Below are 23,758 nucleotides of genomic sequence, written 5' to 3' on the forward strand. Positions count from 1 at the left end.
CGGGGTTCACTCTGGACGGATCGCCAGTCAGTCGCAGGGCCATAAGGAGTAATTAGGGGCTCAATATCTTGCTCAAGGACACTTCAACATGGTCACCAGGGGAAGCAAGGATCAAACCAGCAACCCTTGGGTTGCCAGACTGCCACTCTACCTCTGAGCCATGCCGCCCACAAGATTAATTGCTTAAGAGTTTATTTTCAAAAGGAGTTTTGCACATATATTCAGAAAAAAGGGGGTATAGCATCTGCGTTGGGCTGATGCACAACTATAGGTCAGTCTTTACTGTAATTAGCTTCTTTTCTTTTTAAAGCAGTGACCAGCTACTTACAGTAGTTTAGTGTAGCAGTAAGTCTTGAAACAGGGGGGAAACAGTCTGAGAGCCTCCCGGCTCCTCCAAAACTCACTAATCAGTACATTTCTTCATTTAATCTTTTTAAAGCATAGAAATTACAGGGACTCAGGTGAAATACACTGTCATATTGGTCTCCTTGAGAGTCTAACACCCATGTTGTGTCCAGTGAAAATGGGTATTTTCTTGCCCCTTATTAAACAGCTGTATGAACTTAAGTCCAAATTGAACTAATCACTCATCCTCTTTTCATCCTTGCATGGGAATATCCAGTTATTGGTAACACAATAGTTTCTATTTCGAGTATTTCTCCCCTGAATGAATAGATTACACCATCTACTGGCAACGCCAACTTAGTAAAGATTGAAATGTTAACTTACCACGCACACACACATGCATATTAGACAGTTTAGCACACCAGTCTGTTGTCACAGTGTATAAGGTACACATAGTCTCACAGTGTGAACTTTAATTCTGATTTGATTGGAATTAAAGCAGTTTTAATCCAGAGTTAATGGGTTTAGATTGGCTCTAATCCTGGTTTAATGAAGGCCCTGGTGGGCTGCTTTCATCAGCCTGGACATCAGCCCATCATAACCCAAGTGGTCTTTTAAGCAAGCACTTTATGGGGATTGAAGGAAGTGTGTATATTGTATTTGTTTTAAGCATGCAAGAGGAAAACACACAAAAAATAGTTTCAAAACATATCATCTTCTCAAGGTTGTTTGTTAGCATTAACAGCTGGATCATTCTTGATTTATTCTCTCGGTTGTTTGTGTGTGTGTGTGTGTGTGTGTGTGTGTGTGTGTGTGTGTGTGTGTGTGTGTGTGTGTGTGTGTGTGTGTGTGTGTGTGCATGCGCGCATTCTTCTCTATGCTCACTTGGGTGCGTTCTCGCTCTCTCCCCATCCCTATGTAACTAGAGCCAGCCCTCCCCTGTCAAAAATAAAAATCATTTGTCCGCTGCACGAGTGTGTCCATTAAAAATGCATGGTGTAGGGAGCTGGGGGCCAGTAGGGAAGAAAACTGATACTTCGCTCTCCGGAAGGGCATCAGAGTACCAAGGTGGACAAATGGCATCTAGGAGGAAAGAATGGGATGGAGAGCAAAAGTGAAGCAGTGGGTGGCTGCTGGTGGTGTTGCTGTTTCTCCAGACAGCTCTTCTTTAACTCGCGAGTTAAACTTTCACAACTGGAGTGAAGTAAAAGTCTCTTGTTGACCCTCACACATTATATACTTGAACTCTCCTTACCTAGGATCTATGGATCTGTGGGATCTATGAATGTGTCCCAGTGTAACTGGAGTGGATACCACACATGACAAGATAAATCTCAGATAAAACTAGAAGTGCTTCTACCTTTGAAATCAATTAACTCAATCTCAACTTTATTTAGGTGTCATTTTTCAAACAAAAGTAAATCTTGGCTTGCACACTTTTGACTGCACATTATTTTATTCGAAAGTGTGTTATCAGAGGGTGAGGAAATATATCAAGTTTACTACCCTAACTAACCATCGTTGGTTGCTTGCACAGTTGCTTAAACAATGTTTCTTTAATTTGTTCAAAATACTATTACATTCAATGGTGAAGGGGCTTCTACCCCAACAGATGAAGTAAAGACGCATCTTTCCGAGAGCCAAACTAGAAGATAGACACCTTTCTCGAACCTGTACATGCTATAAGAAGGTGAGAGCCACAGAGACCACTAGTTAGCTTAGCACAATGAATGATAGTGGATAGTAAGTGTTAGCATAAGTCATGAAATTAATGTTTCTCCCAAATGGTCTTTGTCCGCATTAATTGAACATTGGTTGTATTCAACATATGCGATTAATAATACCATAATATTGCAAGATATTGTAATTTTAGAATCAGAGAACATTTGTTCACACATGTTGACGATCGTGTCCAACTCTGAGTGGATGAGGATGATTACTGACAGACAAATCAAGATCCAGTTTGAGCCAGAATAGACAGAGGATGACCTACGGCTTTTCCAAGGTGAGTGATCAGGACAGAAGCATGCTAACTTACCCATTCACTACGATTCATTGAGCTAAGCTAACTAGCAGTCAGCTGGCCTGTGTGGATCTCAGCTCCCTAATATACTAACAGAAGACAGAGGGCTATCCATCTTATGTGGCTCTGGGGAGGATGGCAAATAAGCGCATATTCTAAAATGTTCCTTAAAATTACAACAATGCTAATAATCTATGTTAGCTTCCTCCTTTTTGGCCTCAATACCAACGGCTCTCACGACCAAGACAACTTGCTCAGTCAACACCACAAATATGTGAGTCAAAAATCTTGAATCACACACAAATCATTTTAATTCCTTGTGAAATGTTGCTGTTTTGTTTTTTTCTTCTGTGGTCTTTGCTCTTTTACAGAAGATGGAAAACAGCACTATTGATTGACAGCAGTGGATGTTTTTCCTAGAAATAAATCTTAATGTTTGACCTTTGGACTTAGTTTTATTGGATCTCTCTTAACTTTTGGAAGTGGTTGGCCAGCTTCAGCTTATGCAACAATTGGTCAGGAAATGGTCAGGAGAACTGTGGCAGCTCTGAACTGCCTCATGGCCTGGATACGCCACAGCAGTAGAACCAGAGGATCAATAATTCACAAAGGTATTGTATCACTTAATTTGCACGAGAACTGAGGTGAACTTCCGTTGCACTCTGGATGTTCTGAACTCACAACCAATCGATGTCTTTATGTTACAGTAAAATTGCGATTTTATTAGTTTGTCAGATCTTTTTTCCAAAGTCTTATTTTTTTAATTTCTGAGGAAGTATTTGAAGTTGGATAAATTATAAAATATCTGGGTTCTATTCATTTCTCTCCAGCTCACATTCATACAATTTTTCTCGGTGAACTGTTGCATGATTTTATAAGTTCAAACTCTTTCCCATTGCAGACAAACCCAAATATTTCAGGGCCTTAAATTTAAATAATATGCTTATTTTTCATCCTCCCGAGAGCCAGAAAAGTAGATAGATATGCTTCTCTCCTTTGTGTATGATTTAGGGCGCTGAAACCAACAGAGACCTGCTGGTGGCTAGTTAGCTTAGCACATTGAGTTTTCCTACCTGTTGGAAATGTACTGCAGTTTTCCTGTCTCGGAGCTGTCAGAGTACAGTAGGTGACACGTCAGTGTGTCACTCTACTCATTAAATCTGTCAAAAAGCAGGTGTGTGAGTGTGTCCGTGTGTGTCTCACAGGTCTCAACGTGACTTAAACACGTCTTAACGTGTTTATCAGACCTAGACTATGAACTGGTCAACCTGTGATTAGTAATTTCTCATATTCAACACGTCTTTGTGACATGATGTTCTCTTTTAACTTTTTTTTTTTTTAACTGAGAACCTCTGTCTCAGTCTCTTACGGGACGCACTGTTTTCTTTACTTGTTCCAGTCCATCTGCTTCCTATAACTTGACCAGTCCAATCTGATTTGCAGAAACTCCCTCTGAAAAATCAGACATTTATTTCACATACAAGCAAAATACTGCCTTTTCCAACAAAATAACCCCACTGAGCGAACAGTCACAGTGCTTTTGCAATAAGGTGGTCCAATCTGGAGCCAATTAAATGGAGACCCCCCTATATTTCCTTCACACCCAGCTTGAGGAAGACCCCAGATTAGAGGAATATTTTCCTTATTGCCGACTTTACTTTTTTGTGGAATTCCACAGGATAATAATTGAACCCATGTGTGCGCGGTATTCCGAGGTGTTCCTGTTTTAGTGAATAAAAATGGCACCTTGTTACAGAAACCATGGTGGGCACACGCTCCTCTTGCTTCTTCTTCTCCTGGATTTTCACCACAATCCTCGGAATGTTTGAAACTAATAGAGAAAGGGTCCTCTTAAAAAAGAAAAAAACTCAGATGTGGGAAAAGGGGGAGGTTTAATTGAGATCAAATAAACAAAGTCACCTGTGAGTGATTTGAACTAATAATGAAACATGTGTTAGGACTTGCACACAAACCGCACCCACACGCTCACGACCTAATGTTTGATAAGCACCAAAGCAGGTGTTTATCACTCCCATAAAGAGCAAAACCCTGTCGTATTCCTCCACACTGGCACCAACTCTGTCTAAACACTCACCGAGGGTTAGCCAAAGCTCCTCAAAATCTCTGTAACTCCCCTCTGCAGTGACCCGCCATCATTCTGCTCCCTTATGAGTAGCAGCTAGTTAAATAAACTCAGGACACCACTGTGGAATCATTGACGCTATCATTCTAAGTGGTGATAATAAGAAAAGCATCAGGAAACCGTCTGACTCTCTTCCTCTGGTGGGTGTATACCTGTGGAAAACTGTGAGGTGGGAGAGTCATGTCTCCCTAATTGTAATAGACTTCAATCCTCTAAAAACAACATATGGATAATTCTTATACACACACAGACACAGTGTGCATGCAAACCCCGAAACACACACATGTAATTGTGCCCACCTGGTCAAACATCATTTAGTCAAGGCGCCTCTTCCTTCTACTAACACGGCTCTTACAACATGGATATGTGTGTGTAAGAGTGACCTCTTTTACCCTTTGCAAGCTCTTTGATCCCAAAATTGCATTTCAATATCAAAAGTCCAAAATCACTCCCAAAGCCCTAAACCGCCTTATTACAGTGTTGTTAGCGGTTCAAGGTTTTGAGCGGAATGTGGTTATAATCGGAGCTTTGTTGGGGTCTGTAAAATAAGGTTAGTGCCAGAGATTCAAGTAAATAAGTAAACAGAGAGAGATTGTTAATCAGAGGCCCCATCAACACGTAGCAAGTGCTGCTCTTCCTGGGGGCCACGACGTAAACACACATGAGCCTCAACTTCTACAATCCAGAATATCCCCCCCTCAAACCTTTCAACAAAATTGTGCCATTTTCACGAGTGGTGCAGGAAATAAAAGTCCAAAAATAATAGAAAAAATAAAATAATTGATGAACGGTCCAATATTCCAGCATACGCAAATTATATTCTGGAGCTCTAATGATGGAGAAGGAGTACAGGGCGTTTCACAGAACGAAATAGGATTTTAATATGTTTATATTCTGCAGAAAGTCACGTCGGGCACATTGTGTGTGTCTTTTCACGAGTGTGCAGGGGATTTTTGTGTCCCATGTCAAAGCCTATCGTGCTCCGGCTGGATTAATTATCTGCAAAGGACAGAAAATGTTTAACTCAGACAAATATTTTTAAGTCATAACAATTACAAATCAGGTTGTTGTTTTTTTGTTTTTGTTTTTTTGAAAGATCTAGACATGAATCATGCTATTTCTCTTTCCCACTCCGTACATTTGTACTTACAGTCACATATGTAAGCAACCTGCAGGTACTTGTAAGTGCCCACACAAGGGTCGCCAAACACTGAGTTGAGTGCACTGACAGTGCAGCTGTTTTTCCCGTTGCACCTGTGAATGAAGAGAGACGAGAGGAAATACCGACTTGAATGCTCCGGCAAATCTGTAGTATTTAATAAAGTTTTCAAAAAATAACATTTAAAATCTGTTTTTAACGATAATTTGGTTTACAAATGCAACTCTTCAAACAGTAATATAGGCGAAAAAAGGGTCACCTACAGTTCCTAGTGTCATTATTTAGGTCTAATAAATAAATGCCTGTTTTGGGGAGGTTTTTTTGGTGTGACACAAAGAAACTGACCACGCATGAACTTGCCGGGAACATTTTTGCAATCATTTTTACAGGCTACACTGTCCCCCTTGACATTGTAAGTTGAAGAATCACTCCAAAAGTCTTTTTTTTTTACACGTTTTCATATTCTTGTGTTTATACTTTGCTCATATTTATTGAAGAGAGCGCAGCCGTACCTCTCTGCAACAAGATTAGTGGGGTTTGAGCAGTGGGTATTTTCCAACTCCCGAGCAGGCCGTCTGTAAATGCACGTGGTCTTGTCAAGACGTCCATAGTCAGCACCATAGACAAATATTACTTGCCCAACATCTGACGGGAAAAAAGGAATAACTGTGTGAAGAAAATAGGAATTAAGCAGATAGCTGAGTTTTAAATATGAATATGAATGAATCTTACCACACTGCAACTGCACCTCGGAGCGCTCACAAGCGACAACGTGAACTGTCAAGTACATGAGACGTGTTAGACATCAGCTGGTTAGCAGCTTGGTTTCACTGTCGATTTTAGATGCAGATGTGTGACTGACATGCTGGGAAGCAGGTGTAGTTGGTCTCCAAATATTTATAGATGCCATGGCAGGGATCAGAAGTAAACACATCATTGATGTCCAGTTCACATGTCTTCTTGCCATCACATCTGTTGGAAAAAAGAGTTTTAAAAAAACATCTTTCAGCAAAGAAATATAAGTGCAAAGGTTAACCCGTATTACGATAGTTGGATAAAACTTAAAGGTGCCATATGTAAATTTGCCAGTCAGTTGGTACTGGTCTGTCCCATCTCGGTGTACTACTTTGTACCTCAATAGACCAAAAGTAGCATTTCAGGAGAGAAGTGTTCCTAGTTTAGTGTTGTTTGATGACTTTTTAGTTGATCATTTTATAGCGAAAAGAACCATGGCCAGAAAACGACTCCAATTCTCATATGACCTGATGAGCGTTTTAGAGCTTCAATGATTTGACAAGTTGCCAATCCTGTCCACCAGGATATAGTAGTGCTCCTCCCCAGCTCCACCCTCTCATCTAAATATGGTCATTTCCAGCACACACATGAAAACAAAAAAAAAGAAGCAGTCCAGTCTTTGTTTTTAACCTCTATCATATCTCACCTACAACACACTGTGGTGACAAGAACCTTGTGGGGGTGCACAACTTTTTCCCGAGGAGCGCAAGAACTAAATGGAACACATATTACGTTGTCTTTGTGCGTCTAACACTGTCTCCGCCTTTTTTCTGACATCACTTGTGCAAACTGACGTCCTGTGTGAAGAGTCGATATGCTGCCTGTTTAAATTTTTAAAAAATGATTGATTGATATTTAAAGAGCATTTTTACACCACAAAAATGGAAAGTTTATTTGTTATTACCAGATCTGGTATTATTATTTTTTTCTTTACTCCTAAATTTGGCCCCCAGGCTCTACTTTTACAGCCCTTCACTGGCACAAATAGTTGGCTAATGGGATTTGTCAGACGAATATCACTGGGCCTCGTTAGATATCTGTTTACTTTTGAATTTATTCTTGCTTATTTTAGGACTTTTCTAGCCCTCAATTTAGTCCGATAGCCCAGTAGTGTGTGTAAGAACATTTCATAAACCTGACCAGGAAGCAGCAATCGCAGCATAAATGTAAATGTATGTGGTACCTTGTCTTGACGATGTTCGAGGTCCCCGCCAGGGAGCATTGGGTATTAGACAGCTGATCAGCAGGGATGCCCTGGCTGCAGAATTCTCTGTTCAAACGTCCGTACACGGCGCTCAGCACAACGATCACGCCGCGCTCTGTAACAGCGAGGGAGAATGACATAAGCAGGGACCAGCACTTTACTATCTTACCATTTGAATTCAAATACATCTCATCGTTTAGGTTATAGGTTTCTTCTTCTGTGGTGTTTTCTTTGCCTTCCCCTTACATCCTTGATTTTATTACAAGTTTTGCACAGAAAACACAAACATTTCAAGTGTCCAACTGTCTTCCTGTGTTAGAAGTTTATATTTCTAAAAGATTTATTGGTGCACAAAAAAGTTGTTGTGCATCAATAAAGATCTGACGTGAACCAAACTGGCTGACCACAACTTAGAATCCAGACATATTCAAATGTGTAACACCCAAATAAAGCCCTTAAATGCACCATCATTCTTAACGCAGAGACTCAAGTCATACCACAATTGAGACGATGACTGTTGGGACCTTGACAGGTGATGGACCGCTCCACGGAGACAACTGAAACAACGAGCGAAAAGAATGAGCGATGTGTTCAAAGGCAGGTGTACAGCATGAATGCACCAGTGTCCTCAATCTTACCTGTTGTCACCAGTAAACACGTCACCGTCAGCACTGGAAAAAAAACACAGGAAAAGCTGGTTTAGCTCCTTTTTTTTTCCAGAGTTCCAACAATACCGGATATATAGTTTTGACGAGGAAGTGAAGGAGATCTTTCAGGCTAAACGGGAAAGAAAAACAAAAAAAACACTCCACTCACAGGCATTGGCTGGAGTCTGTTACACCTTTTCCCTTAAGTTGTAAACCTTTTGCTTCCTGAAGTTGTAAAACCAGATATATGATCGAATGCTGCTGTAATTAGCAGCTGATTCAGTGGAGCAGCTGTTTGCTAACGCTAACAGATATCTGATTTCATTCACACTAAATTGTATAAGAGTGAAATATTTATAAGTGACTATTTTCAGTGGAGCGTATGCTGATGTTATCACACGGCCAGATCTGTGGATGATGACTTTTGTCTTCAGTTTGTCTACCTTTATACCGTTATAATGGAGAGACATTGGTCTTTTAACAATGTTTTGGAATGTCAAAACTTTATTATCCAAAAAAAAAAAAAAACAGCAGCTCGCGCTTCAAGGGGAAAGGCTCATGTTATAAGCCTTAGTGTGAAATCTTTCTATTCCCACAAAATAATGAAACACCAACATACACATAATGAGTGTTTTGTGAAATAGCATGTCTCGTGCCTAATATGGATAAGAAAGGCATCGGTGCAGATAAGTGATATTATTATTATTAAATATGTTATTAATTATTTTCATATTTACTGCATCCTAGAAGAGAAAAATTTAAAAAAAGAGATCCATGTTTGAAGGAAAGAAAAAAACTACTTTTGCAAGGAAAGTTTTGCGAGTTCCCCTGAAAGTTTTTCAAAATGTCACTTTTGCTGTATCCAGCAACATTGTTTTGATTTTATTCTAAGTACAAAAAAAAATGAAATAACGTATAGAAATGGCTAGGAATTCGATTGTATTCACGCAGGAATTCTTTCCAGATAAATCTTCAGTTTCTTTTCTTTCTTTCTTTTTTAACCCATAGAAGAATATTCTAAGTTGTATGCTTACGCAGGGTTGTGCTGAGCCTGAAATCTGCCATCTTGCGTCGGATCCTTGAGGTGAAGAGCGGTGGCGGAGCACAGTCACCAGCATTTATGCGGAGCGTACATTTATAGTCTGATGATCAGGAACTTACCTTAGATAAATAAGGACGTATCCTTGAAGTATGTTTACGTGATGGGGAGACTCAGATGCAGGTGATGTGGCAGTAATCCTCTTGTTTGACAGATGACTCCTCCTTGTCCTCATTTTCTCCTCTTTCCCCATCTTTTGAGATCCATCATGAGTATTGTAATGTATTTTGTACTTGGTCTTGATTGATGTCTTCATCCCTTATCAGAGTACTCAAACAGGTTTGTAGTGATAATATCTTCAACCGGTGACTCACCCATCAAGAAACCCTCTGATCTTAGTAAGTAGTACAGTGTACCAGGAACTTTTGCAAGAGTTATTGCAGCCTATTGTTTTGTTGTTAGTGCGCCTCTCAGGTCATGAACCATCAGTCATCTCGTCTTATTTTTGCCGTTCCATTTCCTCAAACTCATTCATGGAGCATTGATTATTTTCCAGCTCTCAACTCAACTCAACTTTATTAAGTTTCTTTTAGCATCTGTGGATTTCCTTATGGATATTGAACACGGGAAGGCTCTGCTAGAGCACGTTTAAGTTTAAATGAAGTCGTAGTTAACTAACGCAGAGATTGTAAACGTCAATATCCAACTGTACAGGATTCTCCTGTAGTGGTCAGAGGATGAAAGTTTTACCTTGAGACTAAACAAAATGATGTGTTACTGCAGTATAATCACTCTTAATTATCACAGCTACATGAAAATCTAAGTTTATAAAACCAAGAAAAACTGAAAAAAGAAGGTAAAGAAAGCAGAGTGCATCAGTTATCTGGAGTTATCTTATTGGTTGCAGGATAACTTCCTCGTTCAAGCCCATTATCATGTTTATCTTTGCTCGTTTGGGCTGTGAACATGCGTCAGCTGGGGGAAGAGAGTTCTAATATCAGTTGAGAGGCAGTGCTTCTCACACAGGTACGTGTGTGTGTGCTCACACACGGAGAGTTCCGGCTTTGATAGTGCAGCTTCTTGTTGCATCTGTGTTAAAAAGAGTGAGAAAAGAGAGCGTAGTGAACGCGGGTCACAGCATGCAGCCGCCACCGGACTGAGGTTTGACAGTTGTTGGAAGTAGAAAGGAAAGAATGGTTTACAGAGGCGGAAATATCAGGTTTATTATGTTAACGCAGTCTGAAAAATGAAAGGTTGTATCAAACATAACTAGCCTACATGAAGTCTCTTCATGACAGAAATACACCAAATACATCAGTGTTCAGTAGTGAGTCGCACTGGAACCCTTCATCATGGATGTGCACATTAACAATTCGCAAGTTAACCAAAGTAGACATATTTAATTCAAATAATCCTCCCCAGACATACCGGGAATGATAAAACACACGGCGTTCGATTAAATACCCGAATGTATTTGAACACTTCTGCTGCCCCAATAATTGATATCCCAAGTGTTCATTTCAAAACTGAAGATGAATCCGAATTCACTAAAAATCTCTCCACATCCACAAGCCTCTTGTTATCGCTCGAACTGTACGTCATTCTGGGCCGTGAAACGTTAACATGAACACATGCAAGTAGAAAACATAGACCTTCATCTGATTTATATACTCATCATAAATTAATGGCCCATGAGGCGCCGTATACACGAGGGATTTTAATGACCGTAACACAGTGGACGGACAGACGACAACTGCCATGTTTGGGTCACATTCCTTCACAGTCTACCGAGTGTGAAGTACTCATAAATTTGTGTGTGAAAACAAGCACTTCAAGGCTTTAGGTACAAAATACCTCCTCGTGTTTGGGTGTAATTTATCTTCTATTGTTGCTGTCTTGTGTTCCATGTAGTTGGTCGAGGAAGAGGAGGATTTGAGAAGCACTTGAGTTTTTTCAGTGTGTGTGTGTGTGTGTGTGTGTGTGTGTGTGTGTGTGTGTGTGTGAGAGAGAGAGAGAGCGAGCATGAAGGTGTTTGAGCAAAGACTTCTTAACTTTAATCAGACTTTTCAAACACATGAATGTGTTGTTCATATGTTGATATTTTATCTGAATTTAAACAAGTGCGATTGTCACATTTTGTACCTACATACTCTGAAAAGTACGTCTGTTTTCTAACTTTACTTTACAAAACATTTGATGGAGCCCATAAACATACATATTGAACACATTGTTTCCTTTGAGCAAAGAAGGACAGAGTTGAGATGCCGATATAAAAGAAGACTATCAATATCTGCCAAAAACAACTTTTGACATAATTCAGTGAAACAAAGTGATAATCTGAGTCAAAGAGCAAACTGAAGAACACTGGGTAATGGAAATAACCGTTTCATCTCTTTTACTCACTGACTCATAGAATAAAGCGTAACAAAGGATAGGTTGTGGATTCATTAGTGCAATGAGTGGGTGTGGCTGCAACACGGTTGACATTGTCATGAAGTCATCAGGTGACCACGGCAGGCTCCGAAGGGCTAAAAGTAGCAGAAAAGCAGTTAGAACGCATGAAAAACACACCATCCCCACACAAAAGCACGTTATTATTATTGATACTGCATACACAGCGCTTTATATTGCTGTGTAGACCCCCCCCCCCACACACACACACACACACACACACACATAAAACACATAATTTTGCAGCACCAGGACAAAGGTCATGGGGTCACTGCAATTAAAAACTATTTCAAGATACAATTTCTCCCGTAAAACCTTTCAGAGTAACTGGTTGGGTTTTCCAATTTCAGCAGCAGAAACACATCAAGGTAATGAACCGATCCATCAGAACCCAGAAAAAAAAAACTGCATAATGCTAAAATATTTCATGTGATTATTTAATTAGATTTCAAGAAAAAGTTGCTCGAGTTGAAATGAAATTCTGACACAGGAGGAGCTGAAGATGAAATGTTCCATAAGGGACTCCAGCATTGACGTGTGGGCCCAGTACAGACACCTGCTGGGATTATTTTAATAATAACAGGGATCTGATGCTAATATGCGTGCACACACACACACACACACACACACACACACACACACACACAAACTCACACTCACTAGCAGTGAACATGGGAGGCCCCAGCTATCTGTGGCATCTGCGCTGGCTGCTGTGCTGCCGGCTGCCCAGGCTGCCCAGGCTGCCCAGGCTGCCCAGGCTGCCCAGGCTGCCCAGGCTGCCCAGGCTGCCCAGGCTGCCCAGGCTGCCCAGGCACTGATGCCATCCGATGAGAACTTACACCAAGCAGCAGCTGCTCTCCAACGTCACCTGGTTAAATTCTTTCGTGTAAGATGAGCGCGGAGCTTCACCTCGTTTAAAATGACACAGTGACGTCTCTCATTATTATATGTAATGTTGTTTTGTTTTGTTTTTTTAAAGAGAACACAAGAAGCCATAGCAGTCAACGCTTTTAACCAGAACATCGAGCTTCAGCTGAAATGCTGAACCCTTGTGGAGCCTGCTGATTCACTCTCTGAGCTCCAGGTAGTTGTAGTTCTCCATCATCGTCCCACAGTGTGGTTGAGTCCTCCAAGAGTCTGTGATCACCTCTCCCTCTGCTCTCAAGATCACAGCTCTTCAATAGACAGAACGATGCTGCCATCTTCTGGCTCAAATAGGAACTCAAGACTCCCTGAATATGTCACTCTTCAGCAGGGTTGACCTGCCAGACAGAGGCGGTAGCAGGGCCATGAGCCCAGGGGTTCTCAAAGTGGGGTCTAGGGACTCTCAAGCGTCCTTTAAAGTCTTTCAGGGGGATCCTTAAGAATATGAGGAGAAAGTTCAATAACACTTGTATTTGAATTCTTATGAAAATCTTTTTAATGTGGACAAAAAAATGATATCTGATACATCAGTGCAATGATCTTTAAACAGATTTAATTATTAGAAGTATATATTTCTTGTCAATTAGAAAAAAATACATTCTTCTAGCATAAAGCACATTTCCAGGTTTGCGTCTGTATTACAAAGACCTGTGACTTTAGTGGAGTTATGATTTTGTTTTTTTTAATCTGACAATTAAAACAAAAAAAAAAGAGAATGTTGCTTTAAAATAACAACAAAATTATCTTTGTAATCCTGTCTGAACTCCTTTATTATACACTTCTGGGCGGATTTGCTGTGTTTAAACGGTCGTATCAGGTGCAGCCTCGCTAACATTTATTCGGAGTGTTACTAGGCAGAATCGGCCTGTCTGAGGACATGAGAGGACTCTCACGTCACTTCAGTAGGTTTAAACATTGTTTAGTTCTGTCTTACTCAGTATAAACTCCCACTCAGTGCAGGCAGTCCTTACTTTTCAGAATATAAAGGGCCTGTGTGCCGTATCACGTTCATAATTCATATAATTTCATTAATAAGATGTGTAATAGTGGAGTCTTGATGACCAGTTATCTTCAGTCCTCAAACATAGGAATGCAATTTGTGACCATGACAGCAATCGCTGCACAGTTAGGGAATCCTTGATTTTTAACTTTGCGTTCATCCGGTAAAATACGGAAGAATTCAATACAGTAACCAAGAAAGGATCTAAGATCCTTTTGTAAAGCATCTTTTGAGTATCTTGAAAGCTCTATGTATTATTATTATTATTGCTGTTGTTATCATGATGCATTGTTAGAATCAAACCTTATTTGGCATTTAAATAACCTAAATCAATGTCAGGCTTTCAACACGCGCTCGAATTGCTCTTTAAAATCATCCGCATAAAAAAATATTCAACACGTCACGGCCGTCACTTTTTTTTCGCTGCGTCTTCCTCAACACAAGGGAGCAACTAATGTGTCATAATTTGCACTTCCCGTTGATGTTGAGATCAATTCAATTCACTTTTTATTTTGTCCAGGAGAGGGCGATGTTACACACGGAGAGGGATGCAGCATAACGAAAGCAGCAGCGTTCACGGTTTCTGCAGATAAATTTAACAAACTTTTTTTTTTAAATTGATAGTTTTCTGAATGGGGGGTGGGGGGGGGGGAATCAAGTATGGCCTTTCTGAGCTTCTGTACAAGCTAACGCGCTACATCAGGAGATGTTTTTAAAGTATGATTGCCGGCTCACTACATCACTCATGTTCTTATAAATATGTTTTTAAAGGGAACAAAGGGAGTCGAGCAGATGTGAACCGTGATGGTTTCAGCTGCAACAAACTCTTGATTTCTTTCCTCCCTTCAGTCTGTGGACCTTTTTCACAGCTTTGGGCAAACGTCCAACAAAACAATTAGCAAGTATGGGAATCCCGGCCCTGCTCTCACCCAGACCCCCCCTCCTTCCCAATCCCCACTCTATCTCTCTCTTCCTCTCCGGCTTACTGCAGCTGGCCCCTGGAGAGAGATGGCCAAGTTTATTTTCTCCTTGGTGGTCCCTATAGGGTGGCGGCGGGGGCCCCTGCCACGCCACTGCTGATGTATTAGGTGAGGGTCCTTGAAGTGATGTCGGTGGGACTCTTTTATTACTGCAACACTCCATCTTATAGTCACTGGTGAACTTGTCCTGTTAGCATGGACAATGTAAAGCCAGGGTGGGTATATTTAGCAGCGTCCCTCCTGCCTGGGCTGCTGAAGGGAAGCATTAGAATTCATATATTGTCAAATTAGCTGGAATTCTTATTATTTTTAGTCAAAAGTCTATGAACCTGAAGTGTTGAGCATGGATCAGAGGGAAAGAGGTCTTCAAAAAAAGGTGTGACATTTGGTGTTGAAGTGCTGGCAGGTGAAGTCTTCTTTTTTTCTTGTTCCCTGTTGCAGGATTCCTAACAGCAGCTGCTGATGCAGGTTGATTCATGTACATGCCCTTTTTTCAAATGGGCTAATTGAATGAATTAAAAAGATAAGTACATTTTCTGAAATATATCAGAACATAAAATGAAAGTGAATGTGAAACCCCCAAAAAATCATTCAGAGTATCTCAGCATTGGGGCTGATTCGCGAAATGCTCTTATGCACAAATTTTCTTTGTCTTTTAGCCCAGAGTTTGGTCTTTCAGGCAAGGAGTTAAGCCTGATGTTTATTTGTTTGTTTTTTCTGACAGTTGAAAAGAGATACACCACAGAGATGTCAGGAGCCAAAAGGTTAGAGCTTGTCACGTGGTTTTGCTTCCCTTCTGTAAGACAAAACTGAGGGTTAAAGGAACATGTACCTGAAGGTCAGAAAGTTTGGACCTCAACCTCTGGTGCATGGCTTGACTCTGAACTAATGAATGTGTTTAAGGGTACGTTTGTGTTCTGTATTAATTTTTTAGCATGAATGCAAGAATAAAAAGAGAGAAAGAGGGACAACAAAGAAGGAGAGAAGAGAAATGGATTTACTGCAGGAGAGAGAGAGAGAGAGAGAGAGAGAGAGAGAGAGAGAGAGAGAGAGAGAGAGAGGCCGTGTGTCAGACTGCATAAATAACTGTCGGGATGATGTAAACACAGCGGTCATAACCCGAGCGAATTAAAACAACTGCGCTGGGCGGGATTAAGACGCAATGCGCAGGGTCTTTTCTTTCTTTTTTTCCCCTTTCGTTCTTTCTTTCTTTTTTGTTTGTTTGCCCAAACTTAAAACTTCTTCTTGCTTCCAGCAACTTTGACCACCGACCCGTTCCTCGCTTTTGATTGGCTGATTCTTAAAATAACACATCCAATCAGGAAACACTCGAGCAAATGACTCTAATCATAAAAAAAGATTGTTATTATTATTATTATTATTATTATTATTATTAGAGAGATATTATTTGAGAGTCTCAATTCACACAATTAGAGGCCAGCAATCAATCGAAATCCACATTTTTTTGTATTTACTCGAATCATTAACCTCGATAACTCTTAATTTCTTGACACTCGGCTGCTTTTTAAGGCTCTAAAATCATCTGTGGGTGTTTGTTTACGTCACGACACCCACGTCCAGTGTTATCTTTCAGAAACAACAGAGGAGACTTATCTGGACTGACGCTTTGTTGGTGCTCAGGTTCTGCTATTCTCAAGCGATAAGAGAGGTTACGAAAGGTCGAAAAGACCGCAGGTAAATAAACGCGTTTGAACACAAAGCTGCACAAGTGATAGAAATATATATTTATAACATGTAATCTGTACAACCATTCCAGACAGTGAACGTTACATCCATCCATCACACATCAGACCTGCGAAATGTAACTGCGTAGTAGTTTTTTTTTTTTAAAGAAAAAAGAAAACGGAGGGGGGACAAATTAAAGCAGTTTATCTTTGAACCAGCAAAGACAAATAAGTGACAATGTTTTTAAATAAAAAAAAAAGTTACTTTCTCTTTATACGGGAACGTTAAAAGAAGGAGGGATGGGGGGGGGGGGTAGCCTCCTTTCGTAATTCCCACTCAAAAGTCTGCAGAGATGAGACGTGAATTTGGGTCACAATCTTCTTCGGGGCTCCTCGTGGAGCCGCGGAAGTGTTCGCTTGTTCGTTCGTTATCAGGACGCCGTCGTTCCACATAACCTTGTTGTGTTCAGCATTTCCTTCAAATCATTGTCCGGTTTACCTGCAACCATGAAAGGCCACGTCTGCGGAGGAAAATGCAAAATATTAAACACGAAAAATAGACATGTGATGAAACAAATACATCAGAATAACTGTTGTATTCAAACTTGTTTTTTTTTTGTAATAAAAGGGAAAAAAAATTAACTTGTAAATGAAATATTGTCATCCCATACTCACTGCCTGTTCGGTGTGAAATGTCCGTTTATCAGGAAACTATTCTTTTTTTTTTTAAATTTTTTAGTTATCTTATTGTACGGGATAAACAAATAAAATAGAAGAAAAAACTACTGTAACACGTGAGGATAAATTATTAAATGAGGCCAAAACAAATGTCATCATCTGAGGTGAGGTGGCGTGATGCTGCAGCACATCAGGATTTACAGGCCTGCGACATTGAAAAAGGGGGGCCTTCATAATTCAGCTAAATATCGACGTAGACGTCACACGTGCTTGGTGCCTCCTGCCTCTAACTCATGCACCTGCTTCAGAAGATTCAGGTTGGAGCTCAAATGAGGCCTGGGACGGCGGACGCATCCCTGGATTAAATCGATCTGGTATCAGAATCGACATGAAACTGGCTGAAGTCATTTTTGCACTGTGATTTGTACAAGCGTGACGTCATTTTCCCCATTCAGAGTGCTGCTACATGAAAGGAGGCTCGTCTGGGTTTCCTCACCAGGTTGACGGGGTGTATATATCCGTTTTCGTACTTGTCGTTGGCCAGTATCTGCCGGAGGTGGGCGATGTAGCTGGACGCCAGGCGCAGCGTGTCCAGTTTGGAGAGCTTGGTGTCCGGGGGCACCCAAGGCAAAGAGGTCTTGAGTCTGGAGAAGGCTTTGGACAGCACTCGCATCCTGGCTCTCTCCCGGGCATTTGCCGCGTTCCTCTGCACCTGTTTGCCCTCCTGCTGCGCCACACCCTTGGGTGCGCTCTTCCTAGACGCGGTCTTTCTCTTCTTTCCCGGCGCTTCTCTGCGCTCCTCGCAGTTGGAACTCTCCTCTGTGCTCTCGTTGGAATCTTTACCGGAGGAGCCAAACTTCAGGATGCCATCTAGGAGCTCGTCATCGACATCGCTGAGAGACCCGGTGGACATGGTGGACCGTCTGCTGGTTCAGAACATGGGAGCGGGAGGGTTCTTGCGGGGCAGGAACGGACCGGGCGGGCAAACACACGCCTGGGTGATGCGTTCATGGGCTGCTAACTGAAGAGAGCAGAGAGGAGCAGACCTTTTATCTTCCTTCGCAGAGAGGGCGTTACCTCTGCTGGGAGGAGACACTGGTGCTGATCCCTTGGTTCTCAAAGAGTTGCAGGACCCAAAGGGACCCTCAGGGACCCCAGCAACATGCAGAACAAATAGTCCAACTCCCACTATTGAACTCAGCCAGTAACTCTGCATGTAATGGTGAATAATACCAGGAAATAACACTTAAAGCCCCCCCCCCCTTTTTTTTTTTAAAAAGACTGCAGGACACACAAGGATTTCCTTCTATTAGTTTGTCCAGCACATTTATAAAGCAACAAGAGAGGGGCAGAATATTCCATAACACCTCTCAATTAAAGCCCTCTGGTTCAACAGCACCTCCCACTATGACCTCAGTCCTCACAGTAGAATTATTACCTTTCTGACAACGTCAACATTATTATAGAAGCAGAATTAATAGCAGAACCGTTGTCTTAGATTACAATACGTCGTGTGAGTCCACCTGATGAAGTGGCCTGTAAGTGTGTATTCTAAGAGCCAGGGATGAAAAATGGGTCGTCTTGTTTCTTTATTCTGATAAAGAATGTTTAGGTTGGGTTAACAGGCTGAGTGATTGAAGAAAAAATCGATCAAGCTCAACTGTCTTAAAAAAAAAAAAAAAAGCAGTTGCGTTGATGAATCAATAGGGTTGATAATATTACGACAAATCGACAGTATTTGTGTTTTCTGTAGTACTCAAGAGATCTGGTTACATTTTGAAAGTTTCAGCATCATCTGAATATTGGAAGACTTGATTATCGTAATATTTTGAAAAAAGAAGAAGAAATTAAGAAAAATAGGCAAATAAATCATGATGAAGCAATACTATTTATTTAACCAAGAAGCTCCTTAAGTAAAGTACTTGATCCTGTTCCACTCACAGGTCCCATGTAACTTTCAGCACATCTCGCCAGTTAACAGGATAAAAATGGGGGGTGGGGGGGTCACGTCTCAAATGGCAAACTGGCGCCTTGGTCCCCTCTGATGTAATTGACACCAGGCACCCACAATCCCCTGTTTGGCCTTCCACATCATTCCACACCGATGCTCCATGCACCGGTCCACTCGGGGTCGAACCCAAACAACCGACGAGCTCACAGAGGAAACTTCGGCCGTGGGGGTCTATGTGTGCGAGATAGTTGTTGCGTGTTGTTGTGCGTGTTGTTTGCGAACACGTGTGTCTCCAGGCTTCAGGATCCAGCTTGGCGTGCGCACACATCACCTCCGCCTGCACAGCTGAAGCATGTGCAGGGATAAGAGGTGCGTCTCTGGAGAGCTGACCTTTAACCTTTTCGCTTCCGGTGTCACAGTGCATCCAAACAGACATCGTCGCCATATATCATCCACTAGAACTTGAAATTTGGAAATCAACATGGAAAGAATTTCCTGAACCCAGCCGGATAAAGAGGTTCACAGGACTGATATCGCAGAGAGAAAAGAACGATAGCACGACGCAGAGCTGAGAGAGAGAGAGAGATAGGTGAAGGGACAGGGAGAGGAGCGAAAGGAAAGAGGAGGCTTCGTCTCCTGGGTGGGCTGGAAATCAAAGCACTTGGTGGAAAAGTAATAATAGAGTCTGCTAGATTGATGATCACCTCTGAGATACATGGATCCACCAGAGAGACCGAGGGAGATGAACGAAAATAGCTCATGAAAAAACACTTGCACGGCCCCTTTGTCTCCCCTGTTTGTTGATAGAACACAGACCTGGCAGTAATATCTTTACAGCTATTAGTAGTAGTAATTGCAAAGGCCTCATTTTTCATGAAGTCCGTATAGAAAGTGAATATATGCCATCAATAAAACTGCATATTGTAGTACTCCTAACTAAGCCTGTATGTCATGAGGCAACAGGTGGAGAGAGGGAGGGGGTGGGGTGGGGTGGGGCAGGCGATGAAGAGAAAAAAATGCTGGCACTTATGGAAGGACATGCTGCTAATTAGCCGGTTTGGTGTCAAAGGTTAGGCTGGTTGTGTGATGTCACCATGAAGGGACGGGTTCCAGATGTTGCCCGTGTTGCCACCGAGAAGGAGGAAGATGAGGAGGAGGAGGAGGAGGAAGGAGGGGCACATGATGGTTTGAGTCATCTCACACACGTAAACAACTTCATATTTAAAGTGTATGAGCAAATATGAGTATATGTTCTTTCTTCAAGAACAGTCCAAACAGTAGTGTAGTCCAACTGTTAAAAAAAAGAAGTTAAAAAAAGTATACTCTTTAAATTTGTGTTTTATTTGTTGATGTAGTTTAATATTAACAATTCAGTGGAAAAGAAATGGACAAAAGACAACAGACATAGTTTAAGATCATATTTTTTTTGCTGTTACAGATAAATCTGAAATAAAAAAAACTGAAAATAGCCAGGAGTGAGAAGTCATTTCCTGTATCTGTCACAGGGGTTTAACTACTACCCCTCCCTTCCTGGAGACTGGCTGGGGGGTTGATCGATCTCACCCCGTGGTCATCCAAGCTAAATGTAGGGCCCATTTTTCACCCACGTGTATGAAAAAAATAAAAATAGCATTTACAAACAGACAAGCCAGAAGATAATTACCTTGAGACCTGTCTCTAGCTTAGCAGCAGCAACCAGCTTGCTTTCCTTCATTCATTCTCACACCAATAAAGGAAAGAGGGTGTGGTGGCCGCGCCTACATATCTTTTGATATCGATTATATTTGCTTCGTAGTTGTGTTTCCATTCATTTGTCCAGCAAATTTTGAGTGAATTGTTGCCAGAAGGGAAGTGAGGAAGAGCGTTAGATGGCAAGTTGTAATTGTTCAATTTTGCCAGCTAGTAGCTTTGGTGTCTACTAGGATTGGTGTCTTCTAGCATTGGTGCTAGCTATTATTGATGTCTGCTAGCATAGGTGCCTGCTAAAACTGCTGCTAGCTAGAGTTGGTGGTTGCTAGCATTGGTGCCTGCTAACATTGGTTTAGCTAAAATTGGTGTCTGCTAGCATTGGTGCCAGCTAGCATTAGACATGTTGAATGGTGTCTGAAGACAAACTATTTCACCTATTTGAATTAGGGGTTTTATCTCTTGTCTGGACATTTCCAATGCAAAAAAAAATGTAAAAAAATCAAGCGAGTACAAATACTTGTTTTTACAAAATTTTGCTTTTTTTTAAAAAAAATTCTAATTTATCCATTTTCATCCTTCTTTTCCAATTTGTTACTTGAGAATGCACCTCCAAATATGTTGACGGTAACCTGACAAGGAATGATGTAAAATTAGGAGCGTTGGTGAGGGTCCAAAATGTTGTGTTAGCTTTTTAGCTTCCACTAGCCAACAATACTAACAAATATGCTACTCAGTGGACTACATGCATGCTGTGGGGGTTAACTGTATGTAGCTGCTCAAAATAAACATTAACAACAGAGGGAAATTAATTAATTAATGCATACTACGTTTAATTTGAGTAATTTGAGATTGTAAATTAACTCTGATTGCCCTTTTTTTTTGAATAAAAGTTACTTTTCAAGTCTTTCATCCTCTTCATATGAATGATAAATCCTTGGGAGTGTTTACTGAAAAGGGCAAAGAAACTGAGGGACAATACAATTGAAGAATGTGAGAGAAAATTAGTGTAATGTGAAGCAAAACATTGTTTTATTTACAGGCAAAACATCCCAAATGTTTTTTTCTGAGGCGCAAAGAAATAATGAAAAAAATGTAGACAAAGGAAAAAAAAAAGTTTCTCAGAGGGACTGTAATCTTGGAGTGGAGCTCGGGGTGAGAAAAACATCATCCATCTACGTCTGAGCACTCTTGTCCCTTATCACGGCCATGCTACACCCCCCCCTGCCCCACACACACACACACACACACACAAACACACACACACACACACACACACACACACACACACACACGCTTTAGTTCAAGTACCTCTAAAAATACGAAAAAAATCAAAGTAAAACAACAAAAAGAGAGGTTGCAGAAAGTGCAAAGCTCCTAGGAGGGAGTGGAGAAAGCAGGGGCAAGAGGATGTAGTCGACAAACTGGGCAATAAGAGAGAATTATGAACAAGATTATGGGAGTGGAAATATGATATTATATTTCAGAAAGACTATAGTCCTTTGATATTCAGTGACAGGAACATCCGGGGGGAGAGAGACAAAGTGTGATCTTCTAAAATAAGACAGATAGTCAGTCACAGTGTAGGTTAATGACCTGGAAGTCTTGTCCTTACAGCGCGAGGGAGTTTGAGTGTATTCTCTGGAATGTGAACACACATTTGCACTTATCTGCATAAGTGTGTGTGCAACTGTGTGAAACGTATTGGGTTTCACAATGTGTGTGATGGATGTCGTGGGACGTACATGAAGAAGTTGGGTATCTTTCAGACTGTTAAATAAAATACTTTTGCAGGATTGGTTGAACACTCTTCTCCTGCATTGCCTCATTGACTTTGATGAAGAGTACACTACACTTTTAGAGAAACGCACCATTTTGTGTGTGTGTGGGGGGGATATGCTTATTTGCCATCCTCCTCAGAGCCAGACAAGGAGAGATACGCCTCTCTCCTCGGTGCATGCACTAGGGAGATGCTAACTGCTCGTTAGCTTAGCACAATGAACGGTAGTGGGAAGTGGGAAGTTGGCAAACATTAACTTTGTTTTCCTACTTTAGATGAGATGCTTTGATTGACATTTCAGAAGTCTTTAAAAAAAGGTCCACATCAACTAAAATACCAAGCCGATATATCTTATGTGGCTCTAGAATGTTTTTACAAGGAAAAGTGATTGCCAAAGGTCAAAAGATACATTTTCAGATCAATCTAATCAACTTTGCAAAGATGGTTTTATTTCCTGTTCTCTCCAGGCATTTGTTACAGATGAAGAGGAAGCTACAGATAGAGAGAGGGAGGTTAACGACAAATCAACCTTAGTAAAAGAGAGGAGTGAGGACATGAAAATAAGACTACGAAGACTTACTGAAACATCCCGCAGGCATTGCCATATGCCCACAACACACACACACTCACACACCGTTACTTAAATTGTATTGGTTTGAATTTTAGCTGCCTGGGAGTCAAAAGGAGCCTGTCGGAAGTAAGTGAGATGCGATGCAGCTGAACTTCTGTGTTTGTCCATGAGCATGCATGTGTTTTACTGTACATGGCACAGTATTGACCTCAGCTGCACCCTCGTGTGTGTGTGTGTGTGTGTGTGTGTGTGTGTGTGTGTGTGTGTGTGTGTGTAAGCGTGTAGCACGAGGCAGTAGGGTGGTGCAGTGCTGGCTTTAAGAGTCAGAGGTCTGGTCTCTGTCACCATGACTGAGGCTACAGTTTATAAACAAGGAGAGGGACACTGCTTGGTTTTCTGTCTCAAATAGAATTTTTGTGTGTGGGTGTGTGTGTGTGCGTGCGTGCATGCGTGCGTGCCTGTGTGCGTGCCTGTGTGCATGTGAGCGAGTTCCCATCACCCTACTAAATCCTTCACAGTAGCCATTTGGTCTCTTTACCTAGATTTACCCCCCTCAACTGTTTCTACTGCTGGGATGTCTGGTCAGTCCAGCCACAACAAATAGAGTCAAAACACTTGAAAATAAACAGTTAAGCTAAGATTCAGACGCACAGATAACCCGCTAACGCCTGTGTCGCAAAGCGTCGGATGTGCGTGC

General features: G+C 41.3%; 2 protein-coding genes across 2 annotated transcripts; both read right to left on the reverse strand.

The window, feature by feature from the left end:
- Positions 1 to 4,243: 4,243 nt before the first annotated feature.
- Positions 4,244 to 9,475, reverse strand: LOC147243069 (L-rhamnose-binding lectin SML-like). The gene is made up of 9 exons (XM_086190023.1): positions 9,351 to 9,475; positions 8,308 to 8,340; positions 8,167 to 8,226; positions 7,649 to 7,784; positions 6,533 to 6,642; positions 6,403 to 6,447; positions 6,183 to 6,315; positions 5,662 to 5,765; positions 4,244 to 5,510 (listed from the first exon to the last, which is right to left on the reverse strand). The coding sequence occupies exons 1-9, from the start codon at positions 9,379 to 9,381 to the stop codon at positions 5,503 to 5,505; spliced, it is 660 nt and encodes a 219-aa protein (XP_086046149.1). The 5' UTR covers positions 9,382 to 9,475; the 3' UTR covers positions 4,244 to 5,502.
- Positions 9,476 to 16,468: 6,993 nt separating this feature from the next.
- tcf21 (transcription factor 21) lies at positions 16,469 to 18,081 on the reverse strand. The gene is made up of 2 exons (XM_086189554.1): positions 17,570 to 18,081; positions 16,469 to 16,916 (listed from the first exon to the last, which is right to left on the reverse strand). The coding sequence occupies exons 1-2, from the start codon at positions 17,984 to 17,986 to the stop codon at positions 16,827 to 16,829; spliced, it is 507 nt and encodes a 168-aa protein (XP_086045680.1). The 5' UTR covers positions 17,987 to 18,081; the 3' UTR covers positions 16,469 to 16,826.
- Between the last annotated feature and the right edge of the window lie 5,677 nt (positions 18,082 to 23,758).

The sequence above is a fragment of the Aulostomus chinensis genome, chromosome 20 (genome assembly GCF_037954235.1).
Source record: "Aulostomus chinensis isolate RoL2024-O1b breed Wild chromosome 20, RoL_Achi_v1.0, whole genome shotgun sequence".
NCBI lineage: Eukaryota > Metazoa > Chordata > Actinopteri > Syngnathiformes > Aulostomidae > Aulostomus > Aulostomus chinensis.

Bases quoted from the DNA above. Each gene is read 5' to 3' on its own strand.
- tcf21 (XM_086189554.1), bottom strand. From the start codon at position 17,986: ATGTCCACCGGGTCTCTCAGCGATGTCGATGACGAGCTCCTAGATGGC. The intron at 16,917-17,569 runs GTGAGGAAACCC...TTTCCTCCGCAG, and splicing joins ATATACACCCCGTCAACCTG to ACGTGGCCTTTCATGGTTGC.
- LOC147243069 (XM_086190023.1), bottom strand. From the start codon at position 9,381: ATGGCAGATTTCAGGCTCAGCACAACCCTGC. The intron at 6,643-7,648 runs GTACCACATACA...TTTTTCCAACAG, and splicing joins TCGAACATCGTCAAGACAAG to ATGTGATGGCAAGAAGACAT. The intron at 5,766-6,182 runs GTACGGCTGCGC...CTTCATTCACAG, and splicing joins ACTAATCTTGTTGCAGAGAG to GTGCAACGGGAAAAACAGCT.